Genomic DNA, 22,443 nt, shown 5'->3' with positions numbered 1-22,443 from the left:
TTGTCACATGCAAGCGGGGGGGTGGTATGCTGTTAAAGACAGCACTTTCATAACCCCAACCCTCTTACCCACAATCCTTGTACCCCCTACCTTGACAAGGGAGGCACCAAGGCAGCCAAAATGTGGCTTCTGCAGGACCCCTGGGGGAAGAGAGGAGCATACTAGAAGGACCTGCCTGCCGAGTTTTCCACGCTTATGAGTAGAAGAGATGATTCTGGCTAGTGCATGGATTTCTACCAGTTCAGCGTGGTACAGTATATTCTGTGTAAATACTTACCAGACCTGCTAGTGCCACGAGTGAAGTCTGAACTTGGGTCATGTTCCCATTCTCAAAAAGATCATTTGCTTCAAAAATATCATGTGGCTTCATACCATAGATTTGGATGGCTTTGATAAAATTCCCAATGTTCTCCAACTGAAAAATAAAACACGTCAAGGCAAATGTTTCATTTTGGAAAATATTTATAGCTTCAAAATTACAGTAGGAACAAGCTCCCTGTCTTGAAGAGTTTAGCCAAGATGTAATACAGATGGGACACAACATAGAGCAAAGTAAATGAGTGGTAAAGCTTAGCATAACACTCATTCGTTCTGCATTTGGATTTTTTGTTTTGCACATGGAACTGCTATTCCCGATCAGACTGATGGTCTATCTAGTCTGGCCGCTGTCTCCAACAGTGGCTAGTGCCTGACATCCCTAGCAGATGTCTTTAACAAGGCACTACACAGCATCTATCTGCTTTCCCCAGAGATGTTCTAGTTTAAATCAGTGGTTCTCAACCAGGGATATGCATATCTCTTCGGGTACGCTGAAGTTGGGTACATCAACTCATCTAGATATTTGCGTAGTTTTAGGATAAGCTACATACAAAGTAATAGCAAAGTCATTACAAACTTCCATACAATGATTTGTTTATACTGCTCTATATACTATACACCGAATTGTAAGTACAATATTTATATTCCAGTTGATTTATTTTATAATTGTATGGTAAAAATGAGAAAGCAAGCAATTTTTTCAGCAATAGGTTTTCTATGACACTTGTATTTCTATGTATGATTTTGTAAGCAAGGTGAAACTTGTGGTACGCAAGACAATTCAGACTCATGAAAGGGGTACAGTAGTCTGGAAAAGTTGAGAGCCACTGGTTTAAATATGCTCCCCCGCCCCCAAGGTCAAATTTCTGTGCCAGTAATCTAGTTCCATTGAGTTATGTTATAAAATACCTCTTTGAAGGAAGAACTACAATGTGTAGAAATAGAATATGGGATTTGTTTTAGACAGCACTTAATGTCCAACCTAACTTAAACTGGTCCATTAATAACCTGTCAAATGTGAAATTCCAGTTTTTACTGTGCACCTTACTGTTGACTCACTGAGACATATTCAACCCAACTTCAGGTATTATTTATTAGTAGTTTTTGGGTAGTGCCTATAGGTCCCAGTCAGGACTAAATTTGGCCTTTTCTTTCAGAGGCATGACAGAAGAACTATTCTTAAGGCTGTTTAGTTTAGACTAGTCCTAGACCATTTACAAGGGACTACCAAGCATAACATGTTTTGTGTACTAGACAGACCAATCCCTATATATAAAAACAAATTTGTAGCCTAATTTTAATTTTAATCTGGATATCAGAGATACAATTACTGCTTGTGCATTTTGCCATTTTAATCTTTATTTTGAGTTATATACCAATATTTCATCCAACACTGCTAAAAAAAAGTGTAATGAAAGGATTTCAGTGGTATTTATTCCTATTTTGCAGAACGACATTTCATGCAATAACCTTGAACAGTATGGCATACAGGGCTATTAACTTCATATGGCATAGACTGTGGTATCTAGCAGCTTTGGCTGGTGGAAAGTTCGAGTTAAAGTTCACCTAAGACAGACATTTTAAAAAAGTCTTTCCTCCAAAGGAAGTAGTCTTACTATATGTCTCATTTGTCTACCACCTGAAATTTCTGCTAGTAATTAAAGCTGCTATTGAACATTTGTACTTAAGTAGCATTTAGAGGACAACCCAGTCTACCCATTTGCTTAAGACTTCATACACATAGTTAATCAACCGCTGGAAAGTTTTAAGTAAAGAGGCAGTAATATCGCATTCACATCAGTTCTGGAAACAAAGGAGGTAGGATTTTTTTTTTTTTACCTGATGCCAATTTAGTTCTGATTGATTGATTTTCTTCACTGATCCTGGCTGCAGTTTGTTTATAAGTCTGGGGAAAAATTAATTAAATGTGTAAATAGTGAATCTCATTTTCACACTATTTGTACAGGCATTATGTAAAAGTCTTTATTGTCATGCTACCGTAGACATAGTGACTTGATGCAAAACATGACTCGTCATGGTTAAATGATTTAGATTTATGTAAAGGGCCTATCTTAGGCTCAAGGACATCTGCCAAGTCTCTTAATTCATACACAAATCCATAAAAATGTGCCAGTTTCATACTGTAGTATCATATCTCTGATACATTTTGTTGAAATGTCGGTGATCTGGGTTCAATTTTTAGTCTTTCTTGAGCCCAGGGAAGAGAAAGCAGACATGGAAGCAGTCTCTTCCTTGGTAGCAACTGTATTCTGATTATTGAGAACTGTGATATATTCAAAAGGAAGTCCTTAGCTAGTGCTCTCTAGAACCTGGAAAGAGCAAAACTACCTAAAATAAAAAGAAAATTTGCTTCTTACTCGCATAGGATTATGCCATCCTTTAAGCCCAACTGAAAGTTTACACCAACGCTCATCCCTGTAACCTCTTCTATCCAGTTGCGTAGATCTTCTTCTGCCTGTGGATCATATTTCAGGGCAATCTGTAATACAAATTAGTTACTTAAAGAGAGGTCATTGTGCTCTCTCCTGAAATATTTTAGTCCAAATGTAAAGCTAATTTGTATAATAGGATATTCTATAACATTTCTCAGACATACCAGTGTTCTGATAATTTCCCAATGCAGTAGAAATTGGTTAGTCAAGCTCTACAATAGCAGCAAGTGAAATAGCAACATATGAATAAATGTTCTCATCTTATGAGAACAAGGGTTTTTGGATCCTGCACCATGATTGTGGTATTAAGAAGAGCTGGAACTAAGGGTGCGGGTGGGCAGTGCAGCACTCCCTGACTTGAAGTGGTTTCCATTATATACAGGATTTACAGTTTAGTTCAATGGCTCATAGCACCCCCACTATAAAAATTGTTCCAGCACCCTTGGAGATATTGTTCAGATAATGAATTAGACACCTCTGGCCATTATACAAAGTGTCTTATAGGTAACCAAGAAAGGATTAAGTTGGGTTTATGCCCTTTCCTGACTCTCTATGATTTGTGAAGACTGTAAAATTGCTGCCTCCTCCCCACCACATCAAAAAAGTTATCTTGCTTGTCTTTTACCTTAAATATCAGGAACAAGAAGCCTGGCTTGCTTGAGGATTGTCTAGATGCCTAAGAAGGTATGAATTGTAAGACCTCATAATTCAACTAAAGGGTCAGCATGCTGATTCATACTTCTAAGAATAACACAAGCTTCCTCCCTCTGAAGTTAAGGAGGTCTTAACAAAAACAAGGTTTTAAATGGTCCAACTAAATATCCTCCTGACCCTTTCAAATACAGTACTCATATTTCACTCTGACATATAAAGTCATCATTTTATTTGTTCTCTAGTAACCAGGGGCCTTCAGTACAGGCAGAACCCGAATTTCTATTACTAAAAACAATTAGTTAAAACTATCACATGAAAGGCAAAAATCCAATTGTTTTCCTTTGCAGGTCACACTGAAGATCAGTTAAACATTCCTTCTATCTACACCAACAACTCCTTTAGTACTACTAAGGTTCTGCTACACTAGAAAGGGTTTAACCCTCCTACTGGGGACACTGCTTATACAGGCAAAAGAGTTCTTTTGTCAGTATAGTTTATACCAGTTCCCCAAACAAAGCAAAGCTATCTATACTGTCAAGAGAACTTTTTTGCCATGCTCTAGTGCAAATGTACTACTTATCACAGTTACATCATTTAGGAGATTTTTTTTAATTTCTAACCAAGATAGCTATGCCAGCTAAACTGTCGGTATAGATCACGCTTAAGAGTGACAGCTTCCATCATCATACATAATAAATTACAGTAACCAAGGATTTGGAGCAAATTTTTGAATTTCTCCACTCCAGCTCTGGGCTCTGCTCCAAAGCCCTGACAGTAATTCCTCACTTAAAGTCGTCCCGGTTAACGTTGTTTCGTTGTTATGTTGCTGATCAATTAAGGAACATGCTCATTTAAAGTTGTGCAATGTTCCCTTTTAATGTCGTTTGGGCAGCCGCCTGCTTTGTCCACTGCTTGCAGGAAGAGCAGCCCGTTGCAGCTAGCTGGTGGGGGCTTGGAACCAGGGTGGACCCGCAGCCCCCCTATCAGCTCCCCGCTCCCCTAAGTTCCCTGTGCAGCAGCTGCCCAGCAGCTATCAATTGCCGGCAGTTCAGCTGTCCTTCCCCCCACTGCCATGTGGTGCTCCTGCCTTCTGCCTTGGAGCTGCTCCCAGAGACTCCCGCTTGCTGTGCAGGGGGGGAAGGGGAGTGCTAATGTCAGGGTCTCCCCCTCCCCCCTGCTTCTGCACCCCACTTACCCCTTCTCCATATAGAGCAGGGAGGGGACACACAGAGAGAGCTTGGGGCAGCAGCTGCTGTCTCAACTTCCTGATCCACTTAAAAAGACAATGACTTAAGAGTGGGTCAGCTTACATAAAGGGGCAGTGTGCATCTCTCGCTCTCCCCGACACACACCTTGGGTGTCTGTCTCTGTCTGTTATGCTGTCTCCCCTCCTTCCTGTTCGTGCTGCCTTGATGGGAGGCTACATTAACAACGTTAACCCTTGAGGGCTCAGCCGAGTGCTAGTTCATCATTTTGCAGCAAAGCATTCCCTGGGAAATATCCCACCCTCTAACTTCACCACCTCAACTAAGCTTCACAATCATCATAGCTGTGAACTGTATTAAATTGTTTGTTTAAAACGTATACTGTGTGTATATCTATATAATATATAGTTTTTGGTCTGGTGAAAAAAATTTCGCTGGAACCTAACCCCCCCTTTACATTAATTCTTATGGGGGAAATGATTCACTTAACATTGTTTCGCTTAAAGTCACATTTTTCAGGAACATAACTACAGTAACTTCTCACTTAAAGTTGTAGTTATGTTCCTGAAAAATGTGACTAAGTGAAATGCAGGACTCTCTGGGAGCAGCTCCAAGGCAGAGGGCAGGAGCACCACATGGCAATGGGGGGAGGGACAGCTGAACTGCCTTGATAGCTGCTGGGCAGTTGCAGCACAGGGAACTTAGGGGAGGAGGGAGCTGATGGTGGGTTGCTGGTCCATCCTGGTTCCAAGCCCCCTCAGCTAGCTGCAACGGGCTGCTCTTCCTGCAAGCAGTGGACAAAGCAGGTGGCTGCCAAATGACATTAGAAGGGAGCATTGCACAACTTTAAATGAGCATGTTCCCTAATTGATCAGCAACGTAACAAAACAACGTTAACCGGGATGACTTTAAGCGAGGAGTTACTGTACGTTAAGCGAGGAATTACTGTACCATGACAAACCCAACAGTCGAGTGTAGAAAATAAACCCACAATACTTCTGTTTAATGGAAAGGCAATTCATCTAAAGAATACAACCAAACCCCTCCTTAACAAGGAAGGCATGCCTAGCAGGTAACACGTGTTTATACTTAAGACTTGTCACATTCACGCCCAGACTGCAGCCCAAAAAAACCTGTGGTCAGAGAGACCAGTGAGCATTTTGAGAAGGCATGGCACTGATCAGAATGATAGACTACCAGGACTAGAAATGAATGACCGTATTTGTTTCTACCCTTAGCAATCCATAAACATGAACTGGCTAAAACCAAACCAAGCAAACACATCATTTTGATGTCTAAGGGGAATGGAAAATGACTATATCTTGGCTTTGCTTCAGGAATTTGTCTGAGTTTTGTTTATATATTTCTGAATACAGATTGCGGCACACAGAACCCTCTCACTCCACACCTGGACCCCCTCACAGTAAGCCCCTTTACACTTGGATCCTGCCTGCTCCTCACCTGGATCAGGGCTGGGCATGCATGCGAGTTTCTGTCCCTCTCGCTTGCTATCTTGGTGCACATAGCACGGAGGGGCAGGGCTATGGGGTGTTTCTGGGGCAGGCCCAGCCCTTGCGCTGGGTTGCGTGCAGCCTCATTGCTGAGTCTGTATCCCGGGGAGGGGCTGCAGGATGATCTCCTACCTCCGTGCAGCCAGTGACCTGTGCTTCCCACTGCCATGCTGGAGCCTCCGCATTTTTTTGACATAAAATATGCAGAATTTTAAAATATTGTGTGCACAATTTTAATTTTTTGGCACAATTTCCTCATGAGTAAGTCCTCTTCACTTTTCTCTCATCTATATTTAGTATAAACTGTCAGGTTTTATTCATCTCATTTTCAGCACAAAATGAGAAGTATACCAGTACAATGAACAACTGTGCAGAATAACTGCTGCTCTTGCAAAAATCTTTGTGTTCCACCTTCTCTCTCATTTAAGAGAAACCAAGAGGAGAGAAATTGACTGGAAATTTTTTTTTTTTTTACTGGGCAGCATCAAGTCTGGCTACTTTGTTAGTGTACTGTATTCACTGGATATTAGAGATAAGTCAGAAGATGGTTAAGGATTGTAAGTTTATCCCAAGCAAAACGGTTACACCCCAACACAAACCATTGGTGGTAATGGTTGCAACTGGCAGATGGACACACGTTGAATTATTTTCCAGTGAGTCATGCATTAGATGTGGTGACTGCACAGAGAAGTTTAGGAGACCACTGCAAAATCTGAGCCAACAGGTACACAAATTAGAACAGACTAGGAGTGGAGTTTTTTCAAAAATGGATTGATCTCAGAAGCTGAGATCCTAGGTGGATGCACTAGGTAACTTCAGGGTGGTTAACAGCAAATGGAGAAATCAAAGAAATGCAAGCGTCTGCTAAATGCAGGGGAAGTCTGTTGCAACATGAGCAGAGTGATTTATGACACTTTTATGGCCAGATTACTTAAGTGATAAGTCCACAAAATCAGAGTGATGCCACATCTGTCTGGATCAGACACAGACAAACAAAGAGAGGCACTTAAGACTAGATGCCACTGAAATGAGATGTTGATGGCACAGAGGTGGCACTGCCGGACCGCATGCCGAACAATGTGATCAAGAGTGAGACCAAGGTCTGCAATACCAGAGAAGCTATAAGAGAGGAGGCTGAGATGGTATGTGTAGCGGTGCCTGTTCCCAGTCCCTCCACAAACTCAGTCTGAGACCGCTCCAAAGTACATGCACCAGTGCTCTTTTATTGTTCTTACCTATCCCCACCACCTACTATTTACATATCTTACAGACCAACACCCTGGGAGACTGCTAGCTTCTCCTGCCAGCAGGGATCTAGAGCTCCTTGCTCCTCCCTTTCCCGTCTCCCCCTTGCTTCCTCCCAGCCAGCTTTATATAGCAGGCTGTCCACTCAGGCCCGCAGGTGCACCCCTCAGGTGCTTAGGGCGTGGCCTCTGTGACGAACTGGGCCTGTTCTTACTGTGGTCTGTGAATGCTGACGGGTGTGTGGCTAGGACAGTCTGCTTTGGGGGATGGGAGACTGACCGGAGAATACCTGAGCGTGTAACATGAGAACCCAGGAAGGGGTTGGAGGCCAGGTGACACCTTGGCCCGGGAAACTGAACAAAGGCTGTGGGAGGGGTCGCTGAAGGCAGAGTGCTGGAAGCGGGCTGGAGAGATGGCTGGGAGGCAGAGATTGCTCTGACCCCCCAAAGGGGGGTGGGCTGGGATGCCCTGGGACCCCAAGCTGGACCTAACTGAGAGGGGCCCTGTTGTCTGTGCCTGCAAGACCTGTCTTGGACTGTGTTCCTGTCATCCAAATAAACCTTCTGCTTTACTGGCTGGCTGAGAGTCATGGTGAATCGCAGGAAGCCGGGGGTGCAGGGCCCTGAGTCCCCCAATACTCCGTGACAGCCTCCCTAGCCAGTCCTAACTAATCCCCCTTTTAAGCAGAGCTGGGCTAATGGGTCTGGCTTGGATCTCCTAGCCAGCACCCTGTTACAGTATGGGTATGTAAGAAGCATTTGAGACAAGAGTTTGCAAGCGGAGAAGCTGATAGCCAGGATTAAGTTTAACAAAGACAAATGCAAAGTGCTCCACACTTAGGAAGGAAAAATCAGTTTCACAAATACAGAATGGGAAGAGACTGTCTAGGAAGGAGTACGGCAGAAAGGGATCTAGGGGTTATAGTGGACCACAAGCTAAATATGAGTCAACAGTGTGATGCTGTTGCAAAAAAAAGCAGACATGATTCTGTGATGTGTTAACAGGTGTGTTGTGAGCAAGACACGAGGGGTCATTCTTCCGCTCTACTCTGCTCTGGTTAGGCCTCAGCTGGAGTATTGTGTCCAGTTCTGGGCACCACATTTTAAAAGAGATGTGGAGAAATTGGAAAGGGTCCAGAGAAGAGCAACAAGAATGATTAAAGGTCTTGAGAACATGACCTATGAAGGAAGGCTGAAAGAATTGGGTTTGTTTAATTTGGAAAAGAGAAGACTGAGAGGGGACATGATAGCAGTTTTCAGGTATTTAAAAGGGTGTCATAAGGAGGAGGGAGAAAACTTGTTCACCTTAGCCTCTAAGGATAGAACAAGAAGCAATGGGTTTAAACTGCAGCAAGGGGGGTCTAGGTTGGACATTAGGAAAAAGTTCCTAACTGTCAGGGTGGTTAAGCACTGGAGTAAATTGCCTAGGGAGGTTGTGGAATCTCCATCTCTGGAGATATTTAAGAGTAGGTTAGATAAATGTCTATCAGGGATGGTCTAGACAGTATTTGGTCCTGCCATGTGGGCAGGGGACTGGACTCGATGACCTCTCGAGGTCCCTTCCAGTCCTAGAATCTATGAATCTATGAAAATGGTGGGTAGACTGTTTAAGGGAGGATGGAATGGCTGTGGAGCGAGTACTGGACTAGCAAGCCTGGAAAAGACTGATCCAGCAACCCAGACTCAGATAGTTGAGAAAATGAGGGGAAGCAGAAATGAATAGAGTGGGGGACTAAAGGAAGCAAACTAGTCTGACATCCTGCAGTAGTCTTTACAAAGCTATCGGGAACACTGCCAGAGTAAGTGATCACAGGCAAAACACAATACCCTTCAACTCCAATGCAAAGGAAGTGGATTCAAAACTTATTCAATAAAAACTAAACACACACTTGAGATCCTCTTGAGGCTTAAAATCTCAGCAAATGTTGAAATGTAGTCCAAAAATGCTTCTGTGTATCACTGTGAAACAACAACGTTCTATATATTTTCATCTGTTTACAGGTAATGTAGCCACCACCATATTTTCCTGTTCACCATGATCATACAGCTCTCCAGAAGATCAGACTGGCTTTTGGGGGAGGTTGGGTTTGCTGTTTTCACACACATACACTCTGTGGGAGGGATACATGCTGTTTTCACCCCACCTCCCACCGCAATTGGGAAGGGGACAAGCTTGCCCAGGCCAGGGAAAGACGCTGCCTAGCTGTCTCTGGAACCTGGCCCAAAGTGTGAACTGCTGGAGCCAGAGCTGCATTTTGTTCAAAGTTATAGACAACCTCCATTCCCGAGGTATCCGTAACTCTCAAGGTTGGATCTACAGTAGAAGGTCAATGTATTATGTATCGTCAGATTGTAGACAGGTATTTTGGAAAGGTGCAAACAAATGTTAAAAATAAATATTGGTCTGGGGACTTAGCCTCCAGAACACATTGTAGTCTAAAACATTCATCCCAATAGAGGATGCAGGACGAGCAGAAAGGCCAGCATACATGCTGGACTCCCCTTCAATCCCCTTGTAGCGAGGGGTATGTGGCCTCCCTCTGAGGTTGACGGGGAGGAACCCCCACCCACCCCGGGTGGGCAGAGCCAGGACCCCACCGGAAACAGAAAGGTGGGACAGAAAGTATAAAAGGTGGGCCTTGCAGCTCAATGAGGTTGGAACCTCTGGAGGAGACAGATCCCTCCCACCTGCTGCTGAGGCCTGGATTCCAAAGAGGATCCCTTGCCAGAGCTGCCAGCCAAACCAGGCACTGAGGAGCTGCGAAGACTGCCACTGGCTATCTACCCCGGGGAGAGGGAGAACACCAAGGTACCAAATGAAGGTAGGAAGTAGCCCAGGGACACTAGACTATAGTCTGGTTGGATTGTTGTCTCAATCCAAGTCACCGTGTTTCAGGCAGATCCCCACTGACCCAGTGGCAGAACACTCCGCCACTGTTAAAGCCCTGGGCTGGGACCCAGTGGAGTAGGGTGGGCCTGGGTGCCCCTACCCCCTACTGCCAACCCCACCCCTGGGGTGGCAGCCTCCACACCTTAGGTCAAAAGGCCTGTGTTTGTCTGCCAGAGCTAGGGAATCAAACTGTTTGGAGCTATGCCCTGTCTACGGTCAGGGCCCCGGACTACCTGCCGCTTGGCCTCATTTAGAGGGCCAGGGCCTTAGACACTGCTAATCCTGTACCAATCTAAAGAGGGACCCGAGAGCAAGATTGACGGGGAGGGACGGCCATGCACTCCTATACCTACTTAGATTTGGACTGACTCACGGTATTTGGTAAATACCTGCTTTTTTTTAATACTCCAAAAACTTCAAAAAAAAAAAAAAAAAAAAAAAAAAAAACTTAAGTCTAGCTGATTTTTCAACCATTTTTTCCACACTTATTGGCAAACACATTCCTCACTGTATATTAAGTACATTCCAAGTTTGAGGTTTTAAAATGAAGTGGTAAGCTGAGCACAAAAGATCATGAAATACCTCTCCCTCTACCCCCATGCTCGCCTAACTCAGAAATATCCAGATGGAATTTTACTAAACTCTACTGAAAAAATATGTACTTTGGGTTGAATGGATAGATGAAGAGTACAGGCCCGATCGGCAACTTTTTTTTACAGGTCTTAAAATATTTTAAGAGGATAAAATGAAAGTGCCTTCATAACTGTAACTGCTGTGCTTAAAGATGCAAATGAATAATGGATCACACATGTTGTGGAAAGTCTTATTTTATCAGCACTAAAATCTGTTTCATTGTCAGCTTCAGCTTCATTACATGATAATGCAAGATTACTGTGATTTTTACTGCTCTGGGATTAGATGACTCACTCATGGCACATAACAGAAACTTCTTTAGACTAGTGAAATATTTGACTGTCAAGAGCCCAAGAAAAGAATTGGTGGCAGTTTCTTCAAGAATTTGTAATATATAGAATCCACAATATCTCGGCACAGCAAGGAACTGATTCCCTATCCTGGAGTGTTTACAATCTAACTTCAAACATGTGACAAGCGTTAAGCAAAAGAGAAAATAGGGTGAGGAGATACAGGGGTCAAAGATATAAAAGTGTAGAATACTGGATAATATTTCTTGGTCTTAATGACAGGATCAAAAAAGTTACATAACATACTAAACGAGGGAATATTTCAAATTTTCCGTAAGTAATCTGCCAGACATGTTCAAATTTTCTTTTGATGGCTATCTGAGGGAAAATTGGAAGCTTTAACATACTGAAGTACTAAAACAGATTCCTTTTTCCATTATTACTACCTTATGTGCCAAGTGACAATTTGAATGGCAAGATCTGATCCTTTAAGTGCTGTAGTTTCATCAGAAGGTTTTTTTTAAAACCTTTACAATGACATCTGTGGCAAAAGAAAGCATGTTCCAGTGAAGATAGAAAAACTACTTAAACAGCTTCATTTACAGTACTTGTCTTAAATGTTGCTATAAATTATTGTTTCCGGGAACCTTTTCAGATAAGTGACCCTTTTATAGCAAGTTCATAATTAAATTAAAATAATTAAATTAACATTGTACAATTAAGTACTTGGGTCCCTTGAGCATCTGCATTATGATACAGTCCTTAATTGAACATGCTATTTCTTAAATACTGCAAACACTTTCTACAATGTTAGATACACATGTAGAATTTTGTAATTTTTCATTCTTGCACATTAACACTTTCATTTTCATAACACTGGGTACGAAAGACACACAGCAACAGAATCGGCAGATTCAGAAAGAAATCACTGTCCACCTTTGTTTCATGCCTGAAATGCTAATTATTTTTTTGAAAGATGAAAAGTTTGTCTTGCCCTTCTCCAACTCACTTTCCATGGAAACTTCCCTACTAGTCAACAAGTTACTCCTGGGGGAATTCTGCACCACTGCGTGTGTGCATAATTAATGAGCTGTGCATATTTAAATTTTTGCACAGAAAAGGCTTTGGCTGGAAAGTTGCTGAGTTCTGCCTTTTGCCCACCAGAGAGTGGTATGGCAATAGAACAGAGCAGCAGCTCCTAGCCAGGTAGGGAAGAGAAAGAGCCTGCCTTCTTTACAGTGCCTGTCAGACCAGGTCAGGAGACGGGCTATGGGGAGACAGACAGGATAGGGCTGTTAGGGAGTGTCCGACAGGGGCTCATAAGGACTAGTGGGGGAGGACAGACTGAGGCAGGGGTTGAATGGGAGTGGAGGCACGGGGGGAGGGAGATGCAGGGCCATGTGGTGACGAGAGAAGGAGGCCAGGGGGTGGCTAAGTGGGGCACAAAGACACATGGGGACAGGGGAAGGGGTGCTGGGCCACATGGGGATGGGGGGAGTAGGTGGAGGGACTCATGGGGACAGGGGCAGATGTGCCTCACTGAATGGGAGAGGACAGGGGTCAGCCAGGGTCTGCATGGAGGAAGTCCCTAACAATCCCTCCCTCCCTTCCCCGCCAAAAAAACCCCGTTCTACACTTTTCCCACCCATACCCAACAACCCTCCAAGTTCCCAGCAATTACTTCCCTCTCCCTCAGCTCCTCCGTTATCCCTGACTCCCCCAAGCCTTTGCACTGCTTCCGAGGGGAGTGGGAAATACGGTTCTGTATTGTAGTTTAAATGAACTACTCAGAGTTCTGTATTAATAGGCCCACGAAGGAATCTATTTGTCAAAAAACATTTCCTGAATCTTTTTTGTTGTCTGTATTGTTAGATATACTTGCTGACAGGTATTTTGAAATAAATGACCAAAAATAATTGAAACTGGCATGATTATAATGTTGTTTTGACAAATAAAATATGCAGAATTTTAAAATATTGTGTGCAGAATTTTTAATTTTTTTTGGCACAGAATTCCCCCAGGAGTAACAAGTGGATTTTTAAGCCATGCTGAATATGTATCCAAGGGTGCAGAAATATAGTAAAATAGCATAATAGAACATATTACAGGAGTCTGCAACCTCTGGCACGCGTGCCAAAGACGGCACGCGAGTCGATTTTTAATGGCACACTGCTGCCTGCCGGAGTCCTGGCAGACAGCAGTGTGCCATTAAAAATCCCGCCTAGCCTGGCCCGCTCTTCCCCGCCCCCATCCCCCTTCCATGGGGACAGGAGCATAGGCATGCACACGGGGTGTGCCCAGGCACACCCTAGTGCAGGGGGGCACAAAATGGCCTCACTCTCCCGGAGCGGCAAGCCGCAGGGTCCACGCTCCCGTGCCAGAACACCCGGCCGAGCACAGCAAGCCACCGGCCCCTCCCCCGCCTTCCCCACTCCCCTGGAGCCATGCTGCCACGCGCGCAGTATTCTGAGGGTCGGAGCTGCGCACTCCACGAGGCAGTGTTTGGCTCCAGGGGGAGGCAGACACACTCCCCGCTCATCCGGAGCCATGCCAGGGGGTGAGGAGCGGTTGGATAGGCATGGGAGTCCCAGGGGTCTGTCTGGGGGCAGGGGTGTGGATAAGGGTCGGGGCAGTCAGGGGACAGGTAGGGGGTAGAGTCCTAGGGGGGCAGTCAGGGGACAAGGAGCAGGGAGGCTTAGATAGGGGCAGGGGTCCCAAGAGGGGGTAGTCAGGAGACAAGGAGCGGGGGGGTTGGGAGTTCTGAGGGGGGCAGCCAGGGGATGGGAAGTAGGAGGAGTGAGCAGGGGCAGGGCTAGGGCATGGCAGGGGCAGGGCTCCCTGGGTGCACACCCTAATGAAATTTGATGCCCACACCTATGGGCAGAAGCTTGGTCCTGCCGGCTCCCCTGCCTCTTCCCGGAGTGTGCTGGGTTCCTGTCCCTCCTCCGCCTCTCTGTCCCTCTCTCCCTGCCAGCCGATCAGCTGATGACCCATACAAGGGAGGGGGTCAGGAAGGAGCAGAGTCAGCATGCTCACTGCTCCCGGCAGAGAAGTGGCGGGGGCAGAGCCTTGCGGAAGGGGGGGGTGGAATAGGGGCATATACCCTCCAGCCCCCTGCCCTGACCCCTCCTCCCCCCCCCCCCCCACCCCCCTGCCCTGCGCCCTGCCCCCCCCCCCCCCCCCCCCCCCCCTGCCCCGCCCCCCCCCCCCCCACACACACACCCAGCCCTCTGCCCTGAGCCCCGCAGCCCGGCACACCCCCAGACCCTTGCCCTGAGCCCTGTACCCTCTTCATACACACCCAGCCCTCTGCTTGATTCCTTCACACACACCCCCACGACCCCAGCCCAGACTCTGGCACCCCCACACATACCCGCCCTCCCCCGCCCTGACACCTGCACCTCCCTCACATGCCCCCAGCCCTCTGCCCTGACTTTTGCACCTCTCACATACCCAGCCCCCCACACCCCATGCATATCCTGACTCTTGCACCCCCCACATCCCCACCCCTTGCACCAAACGGAAGCTCCTGCATACACCCCCCCCACACACACACATTCCCACCTGCACCCTTCGCACCAAATGGGAGCTGCCCAGGTAAGTGCTCCACACCCAAACCTCCTGCCCCAACCCTGAGCCTCCTCCCTCATTCTAGCTCCTGGCCAAACCCTTCACCCCCAGCCCTGTGCTCAGTGCACTCCCACCCTCAGCTCAGTGCAGAAAGAGGAGAGAATGGGCCAGAACCAGGGAGAAGGTAGGTACCCACTGTATGTGGGCAGAGCCGGGACCCCAGACCGGCAGTGGGCTGAGCAGGGCTGGCATCTGGGATCCCAGCTGGCAGGAGCCAGGGGATGGAACCCCTGAGCGGCAGTGGGCTGAGCCACTCAGCCCACTGCTGGTCTGGGGTCCTGGCCGCTGGCCCCGCACAGCCCGCTGCCAGTTTGGGGTTCTGGCTGCTGGACCCGTGCCAGCTGGGGTCCTGGCTGCAGGCCCCGCTCAGCCCACTGCCAGCCTAGGTGAACAGAACCCCAGACCAGCAGTGGGCTGAGCGAGCCGGCGGCGTAAGATCAACATTTTAATTTAATTTTAAATGAAACTTCTTAAACATTTTGAAAACCTTGTTTATTTTACAATACAACACTAGTTTAGTTATATAATATATAGACTTATAGAGAGAGACCTTCTAAAAAACATTAAAATGTATTACCGGCACGTGAAACTTTAAATTAAAGTGAATAAATGAAGACTCGGCACACCACTTCTGAAAGGTTGTCGACCCCTGCTGTATTATTTGAGAAAAGGTGTGGTCATGATGAGAATGCTTCATAATACAAAAAGAAGTAGTGTTCAGGTTGCATATGCAGACTTGACTTTGGGTTTTCCTGACTTTTGTGCATACTCATGCAATTTCAGTTTTGCTTTAAAGAAACACCAACTTGAAAAAAGAGCTAAAAGTTTAAGGCTTCCCCCCCCCCCCCCCCCCCCACTATCCCTGATGCTGTATGGAAGACCCACAAAATCAAAAGGAAAAAAACTGTCTAACAATACAAAGGAAGCAGTGACACTATCTTTGTTCAGTGCTGTCAAGTTCACAAATGAAACAAAAAAAACCCCTCCAATTTCACTATAATATTCTCATGTAAAACATTTTCACTCGAAGTTATGTGAAGTTGGTGTTCCTTTATCTTCATTTTGTTTATAAAAAAAAAAAAAAAAAAAAAAGGAAGGGTAGGAGGAGCAAGGGAAATGAACATCAGGACTTTAATGCTCTGCTGGCTGGCAAAAAATTGCAAGTAGTTCCGTACTACAAACATCACCTGACCACTGCTATCCTGAAGCAGGCTTCCTGGGTACAAAGGAAATACACCTTTTATTGTGCTTGGCAACAAATATTTTCCATTCTAAATCTTAACATAGAATTTCATACTTGGTTAATGACCATTAGACCGCTTGGCACTAGCTGAATTTATCCCAATAAGTTTAGTGCAATAAAACTACAATGATAGGCTAAAATTGCTTTATTTGGAGAAATACCAATATACTGTGTCCAATGAAATATGTAAATTACTCTAGAATACGTTAATTATTACATAGCCCCTTTCACCAAAGAGTTCTTGATATCTCACACACCTAATTTTCAAATGACTAACCCAACAATCTATAGAAATGGCATGATGAGAATTCAAAATCCTTCAACTTCCAGCCTGATACTGGGATACTATTCTATTCAGGTAGGTATTTGGTTTTTGTTTTGTTAATTATACAAAATCTGTGCTCATCACCATCGTTTGAGCAACCAGGAAATTTTAGTGACAAAGGCAGCATGTAATGGCATGACTATTCCTTTTTTAAGTACATGGAGTCCTAGAAACATCTGTAAAATTATCCTGGCTAATTTCAGGCTATCCAAGGGACCAGAGCAGATAACTACAAAATTAACAAAAAAAAGATAGCAGCCCTGAGTGTGCTAGGTATCTCAAGAAATATAGCTGCATTTCATACTGTGCTGATCTCATGTGGACTTCCAGCTCCCTTTTACACTAACCTTTTCAAATATTACAGTGCACATTAAGAACTACGTGTATGCCAAATTGTAAGGTTTAAGAGTTTAGCACTTTACCTGCTATTCCTCTGAAAAAATACTTCAGCCATTTTTAAAGAACCAGATTTTTAAAAAACCCAAACAGCAGTTTTGCTCAAGCTTTCAAGAAAAATTCACTTTAGGATATACAAGCATGGAAATTTAAAATCCAAAGGTGAATTTCAGAGTTGTTAGTGAATGGAAGCAGGATTATAATGGAGATTGTTTTGATGCTCTTTGCTGCGATGCCATAATACTTACCATTTACAGAGTATATTTTGTCTAAAACCACTTAATATTAACTGCTTAGGCCTCAAAACTCCCCTATAAGGTAGGCATTAAGGAACAATTAGATTAAAACAATTTGCTCAAGATTCATACATTAAGCCTCAAAAAGTCAGGATCTGAACTCGTAACTCCCAATTCTCAGCTCTGTACTCTCAACCACTTGATCATGCTATTATTCTTACATGGAGAGCAGGTTACCAAAGCACAAGCAGTATCTGCAACTGATTTTCAGTCTAGTGTGCTTTGCTTTCCCTTTCAAAAAAGAATTTAATATGTATCAAACTGTTATTTTCACCTGAAGAATGTGTTCTGTGAGCCAGATGTTTTATCAGCTAGAATATATGTCAGACTGAACTCAAACATCCTGATCTATGGATCTAGCACAGTTACTATTTGTATTCGCAAATTTTATATTAAATATTGAAGAATTCTACTTTGAATGTAAACGGTGCTGGAGCTGGGGGTGCTGCCGCCACACTGCCGGCTTGGAGGGTTTTTTTTAAGTTTCATTTGTGAACGAGGGGTGCTCGAACCCCAGCTCTGCCCCAGGCTCCCCCCTCACTCCACCTCTTCCCCCAAGGTCCTGCTCCCGATTCGTCCCGGCCCAGCCCTACCCCAGGCACGTCCCCCCTCATTCCTCCCGCCCTCAACGCCTCCTGCACGCCACAGAATAGCTGATTGTGGTGGGCAGGAGGCGCTGGGGAGGTGAGATACTGATCAGGGAGGCTGCTGATGGGAGCTTAGCCATTTTTTCCCCCATGGGTGCTCCAGCCCCAGAGCCTATGCGCACTATACAAATTGTTCCAGCACCCCTGAAAGGAGTTCTCATTTCAACTTTTTTCTTAAAAGGCAACTGCATGTCACCTCAGAACTGGAGAAATGGCCAGAACTTTTCTTTGGGTAAAAGGATAAAGTCTGAGGTTATGCACACACCTCAATATGTACTTTTGGTGAAAAACAAGAATTTATTTATTTAATAAGGACTTCAGTTTCAGATGTGTATATTCCTGATAGGAAAATTTGGCAAGGTTCATAGCCTTGTTTAAAATGACACATAAGTTATAGTTTTTCTGCCAAAAGAGAAGCAGAGGCACAAGATTGGTGGGAGAAGTTTGGGAACATATTAACCTCATACCGAATTTCATCCAAATCCAACTAAGATTTTTTTAATACCCATATTCTACTCTCACATATAGTGTCAAACTATTACAAAACAAATATAAAGCAGAAATTTGGAGCAATCAAATTTTTAAATTGCTCTGCTCCGGCTCCACTCCAGCTCCGGGCAAAAACCTACTGGTCCGTGCTCCAGCTCCAGGCTCCGCTCAAGGTAAAAAATATATATCAAACTGTATAGTTTCGGGGTTGAGGTTAAGTTTTAAACAACACATTTGTTAGCAGAGCAGCTTTTCACTTGGACAGTGGAAATGCATTCTCTCAATCTGACTTATGTCACTGAAGTTTGCTGGTTTCTAGTGGATATTTGCCCACAAACGTGCAATTTGCCATGAAAGACACTGCGCTCAGAAAAGGCATTCTTGGCCTCTTCAAGTCAAGAAACATGCACATGGGTGTTTACACCATTTGTTTTCCTATAGTCTGTGCTGGGAGCCTCTTTTCTCATTCTTCTCATAATAGACAACGGAAATCCCCTGCAATATCCTGGACGAATCTTATTAAGTTAAACCATATTGATTTAAGTTTCAAGTATCTTACACATTTGCATTTTAATATACATCTATATATTATTGTGGGATTGTATGGAATGTCTCTAGGGAGAATATATGGCTAATGTAAACCCTGGGAAGTGTTATGAGCTTCAAAGGACTCTTGGAAACAATGTGCTACAGCAGACAAACACTATTAAGTGAGACTCCTATAAGTACTTGGGAGAAGAGGAAGTCAACTTCTCACCCCCTGACTCAACCTTTTGAAGCTGCGCCTTGAGCAGGCAACTTTTATCTGCTGATTAATTATTACATAAAGACAAGATCAGAGACCAGGCTGGATAAAATAGTGACTCACGGATACCTGGGGCTGCACGTGCTGAACAAAAGCGGTTATGAACTTGTGACCAGAGAAATCCCCCTTTGCGGGGTCTGAAGGACTGTTCACCTACCAGAGTCCTTGTTGGAATTGGGGTGATCTCTGGTAAGCTTATTAGCATGCATGTGGGTTCTTTTGTTATTTGCAATAGGTTTACTCTGTAATGCTTTCACCTCAAAAATAAGTGTGCTTGCTTAGAAAGAGCTGTGTGGTAACTTAACAGTGGGTAATTACACTGTTTATAACAGGAGTCGGCAACCTTTGGCACATGGCTCGCCAGGGTAAGCACCCTGGCGGACCGGGCTGGTTTGTTTACCTGCCGCGTCCGCAGGTTTAGCCGATTGCGGCTCCCACAGGCCGCAGTTCGCCGTCCCAGGCCAATGGGGGTGGCGGGAAGCAGTGGCCAGCACATCCCTCGGCCCACGTCGCTTGCCACCGCCCCCATTGGCTTGGAGCGGCGAACCACGGGCCAGTGGGAGCCACAATCGGCCGAACCTGCGGACGCGACAGGTAAACAAACCGGCCCGGCCCGCCAGAGTGCTTACCCTGGCAAGCCGTGTGCCAAAGATTGCCGATCCCTGGTTTATAATCTCTGAGGAGAGAAGTAAAACACGCCTGTTTAGACAGTCTGACTTTGCTGAGGAATTCACAGTATAAGCAGGGATCTGTGCAGCCTGGAAATACCCCCATCAGGAGGAAGAGAGACTTGCCCAAGAGAAGTGACGGTGAGGGAGCCAGAAACCTAAGAGTGGGAGCCCTTGTTGGACCATAAGGAGGAAATAATGATGCTGTTGCCCTGAACTGTGACACAACCTCTTTCAAGTTTTTACAGTAGAGTGAAGGGGAGTTCATGAAACTCCTTACCTAGTATGTAAGTCTCAACAGCAACCACAAAAAGCTCTGCCCAGTTTCTCAGAGGAACCTGGACTAAGACAAGATACAAGCTTCAAGATTCTCCCAGACAAGTCATGAGCAACATTATATGTAACAAAACTAAGAGCTGGGGTTAAGTAGGATAGCCAGCCTCAAACCATGCTCCATACAAAGTTTTGAAAATTTATAGAAGATCTATTCAGAAATCAAACCCAATTATCAGCAGCAGAATGTGATTTATTCATAATCTTATTTTTACTTATATTTACTCTAATCTACCCTTTTTCTGTTACAAATAGCTTGCTACTGTAGCAGAGATCATTCCAGACAATGTCTTCACATGCCACAGAGTATCTGATATATTACCAAGATAGTATTAACTAGAGCAAATTGACATGCTATCACAGAAATTAACACACCTGTTGGCCATGCAAACAAGCTCTTCACTTAATCTCTCTACTGCTTTGCCCTCTATTTATGAGACAGGCTTTTCTGCTTTTAAAACACAACTTTCTGTTTTAAACATCATGGTGGAAATCTTCTAGCATAGAAAATCATGTAGATCAAAGCTTTAACAGGAGGGAGAGGCAAGGAACCATTGCATATTTCCCTGTGCAACACTTCTCTTGAGTCAGAACAAAAGAAATCTTGAAAAGTAGTCTTTAATTATACTACCAGAGATCATGCTGTCTACATGGCTCAAAGTTTCCAGTGTCTTAGGTTCTTTTTCTCAAACCACAATGATTTGATTTTTATCTATTGGGGGTTGGAAAAAGAAGTGAGACAATACCAAGATGATCAGGTGTCAGTGGTTGTTTTAATAGTTTCCTTTCAGCTACCAATCTAGTGAACTTCAGACAGACAGCTGCAAGAAATTCCAATATACATTCTATCCTAAAATTAATACTAATTTCCCCTTTTAGTCTCCTGGGATTTCTTGTCCCACCTTTGATATTACCCACTAACTAAGTAGCAGCAGTTGCTTATAAATGTAGTCTTAGTAAGTTTCATACTACAGATTGGGTAAGTATCTATTGTGTGGAGAAGAAACAATATCCTCAGGGTGAGAAACCCAGAGAGGGAAGGGAATGAAAACTCAGAGAAAAGCTGTACTCCCCTACTCTGCCCCAACAGTAGCAAAACCACCACGTGTGTGTCTACTTCGCTTGCATATGTATCACAGCACAATGTACGAGCAGCAAAGTAAAATAAAGATCAGCTTCTTAAGCAACTGAATGATTCTGAGAGCAACATCAGCACAATCCTCCCCTAGCTTACAAGGGAATTTCAAAACAGAGAGCAGGGAGAAAAAGAAAGGAAAATCTGTCTTGTCTTTTATCCACAATGCCCTGTCACAGCAAGACTAGCCCTTTTAAGAGGGGGCAAGGTCAAGTGTACTTGTGATTCATCAGCTGCCTCCCAACTGGGCTTAAGAGAAGATACCTGGGCCAAATAAAGAAGAGACAGAGTTAGTGGGAGCAGTGAGTGCTGTCTAAGAACAGCGAGGAGAGATAAGAAGCACTAGAGTTGCCAGAGGGAAAGAATTGCAGGAGACCTTGGCTAGTGCAAGCTGGGCCCAGAAGCAAGGGGTTGACTCTGGAGGGAGATCCCCAGGAGCAGGGACAGGATTTGCAGCTGAGTGGAACACTGCAGGGAGACCTCTCACAGGAGATCTGACTTGAGGTTACAGGAGAAAACGCTGGGGAGAGAAGCATATCTTGGACCCCTCAGGTAGATGGGCTAGAGAGTGGGGCCCTTGACAGGGAGTAAAAGGAACTGGGACAAGTGTTTAATGCAGGGGTTCTCAAACTGGGGGACAGGACCCCACAGGGGAGCACGAGCTGTCAGCCTCCACACCAAACCCCGCTTTGCCTCCAGCATTTATAATGGTGTTAAATATATAAACAAGTGGTTTTTAATTGGTGGGGGCATTTGCACTCAGATGCTTGGTATGTGAAAGGGGTCACCCATACAATAGTTTGAGAAACACTGGTTTAATGACTCTCAGGGGGGTGACCTGGGAGTAGTAATTTCTGAATAGGATTGAAGAGCTGCTGTGTTACCTTATTTTACTTTGGAAATTTGGGAGGAATTGCTTTTACCCCAAGGGATTTGTAGACTAGGGCCTTTATATGAATAAAAGGGCTTGAATTTTTGGCTGAGACCGCATTCTCTTTTGTAGGCAGATGGAAGGAAAACTAAAATAAGTAATACCTGTGCTACTGCGGTTGGCTACAGGGCTCTCATGTCAGGGTCACTTTGTAACAACCCCTTTGACCTCTGATTAAAACCAACGAGAGAGAAAGGGAAAAAAAAGGGTACTTTATTTAAAAAAAAAAAAAAAAAATAGCAGCCGTAAAGTGAAGCAAGCTCTGGTTCAAGAACACTTTTCTTTTAGTATAAAAAATAGAAATGCTTCAGTATGTTGATAGAAAACATGCAGAATGAGTCTAATGC

General features: G+C 44.5%; 1 protein-coding gene across 1 annotated transcript in view; it reads right to left on the bottom strand.

Annotated features, from left to right (window-relative positions):
- CNN3 (calponin 3) overlaps nucleotides 1–22,443 on the bottom strand; it is a 45,559-nt gene that overhangs the window by 4,627 nt on the left and 18,489 nt on the right. Inside the window, exons 2-4 of the mRNA XM_034779225.1 lie at nucleotides 2,697–2,818; nucleotides 2,158–2,224; nucleotides 278–415 (exon numbers count right to left, since the gene is read on the bottom strand). Of these exons, the coding sequence (XP_034635116.1) occupies nucleotides 278–415; nucleotides 2,158–2,224; nucleotides 2,697–2,818 (327 nt within the window). The remainder of the gene's footprint in view (nucleotides 1–277; nucleotides 416–2,157; nucleotides 2,225–2,696; nucleotides 2,819–22,443) is intronic.

Source organism: Trachemys scripta, chromosome 8, assembly GCF_013100865.1.
Source record: "Trachemys scripta elegans isolate TJP31775 chromosome 8, CAS_Tse_1.0, whole genome shotgun sequence".
Classification (NCBI taxonomy): Eukaryota; Metazoa; Chordata; order Testudines; family Emydidae; genus Trachemys; species Trachemys scripta.
Note: the sequence above shows the minus strand (reverse complement) of the source record. Positions and strands in the feature narration are given on the sequence as shown.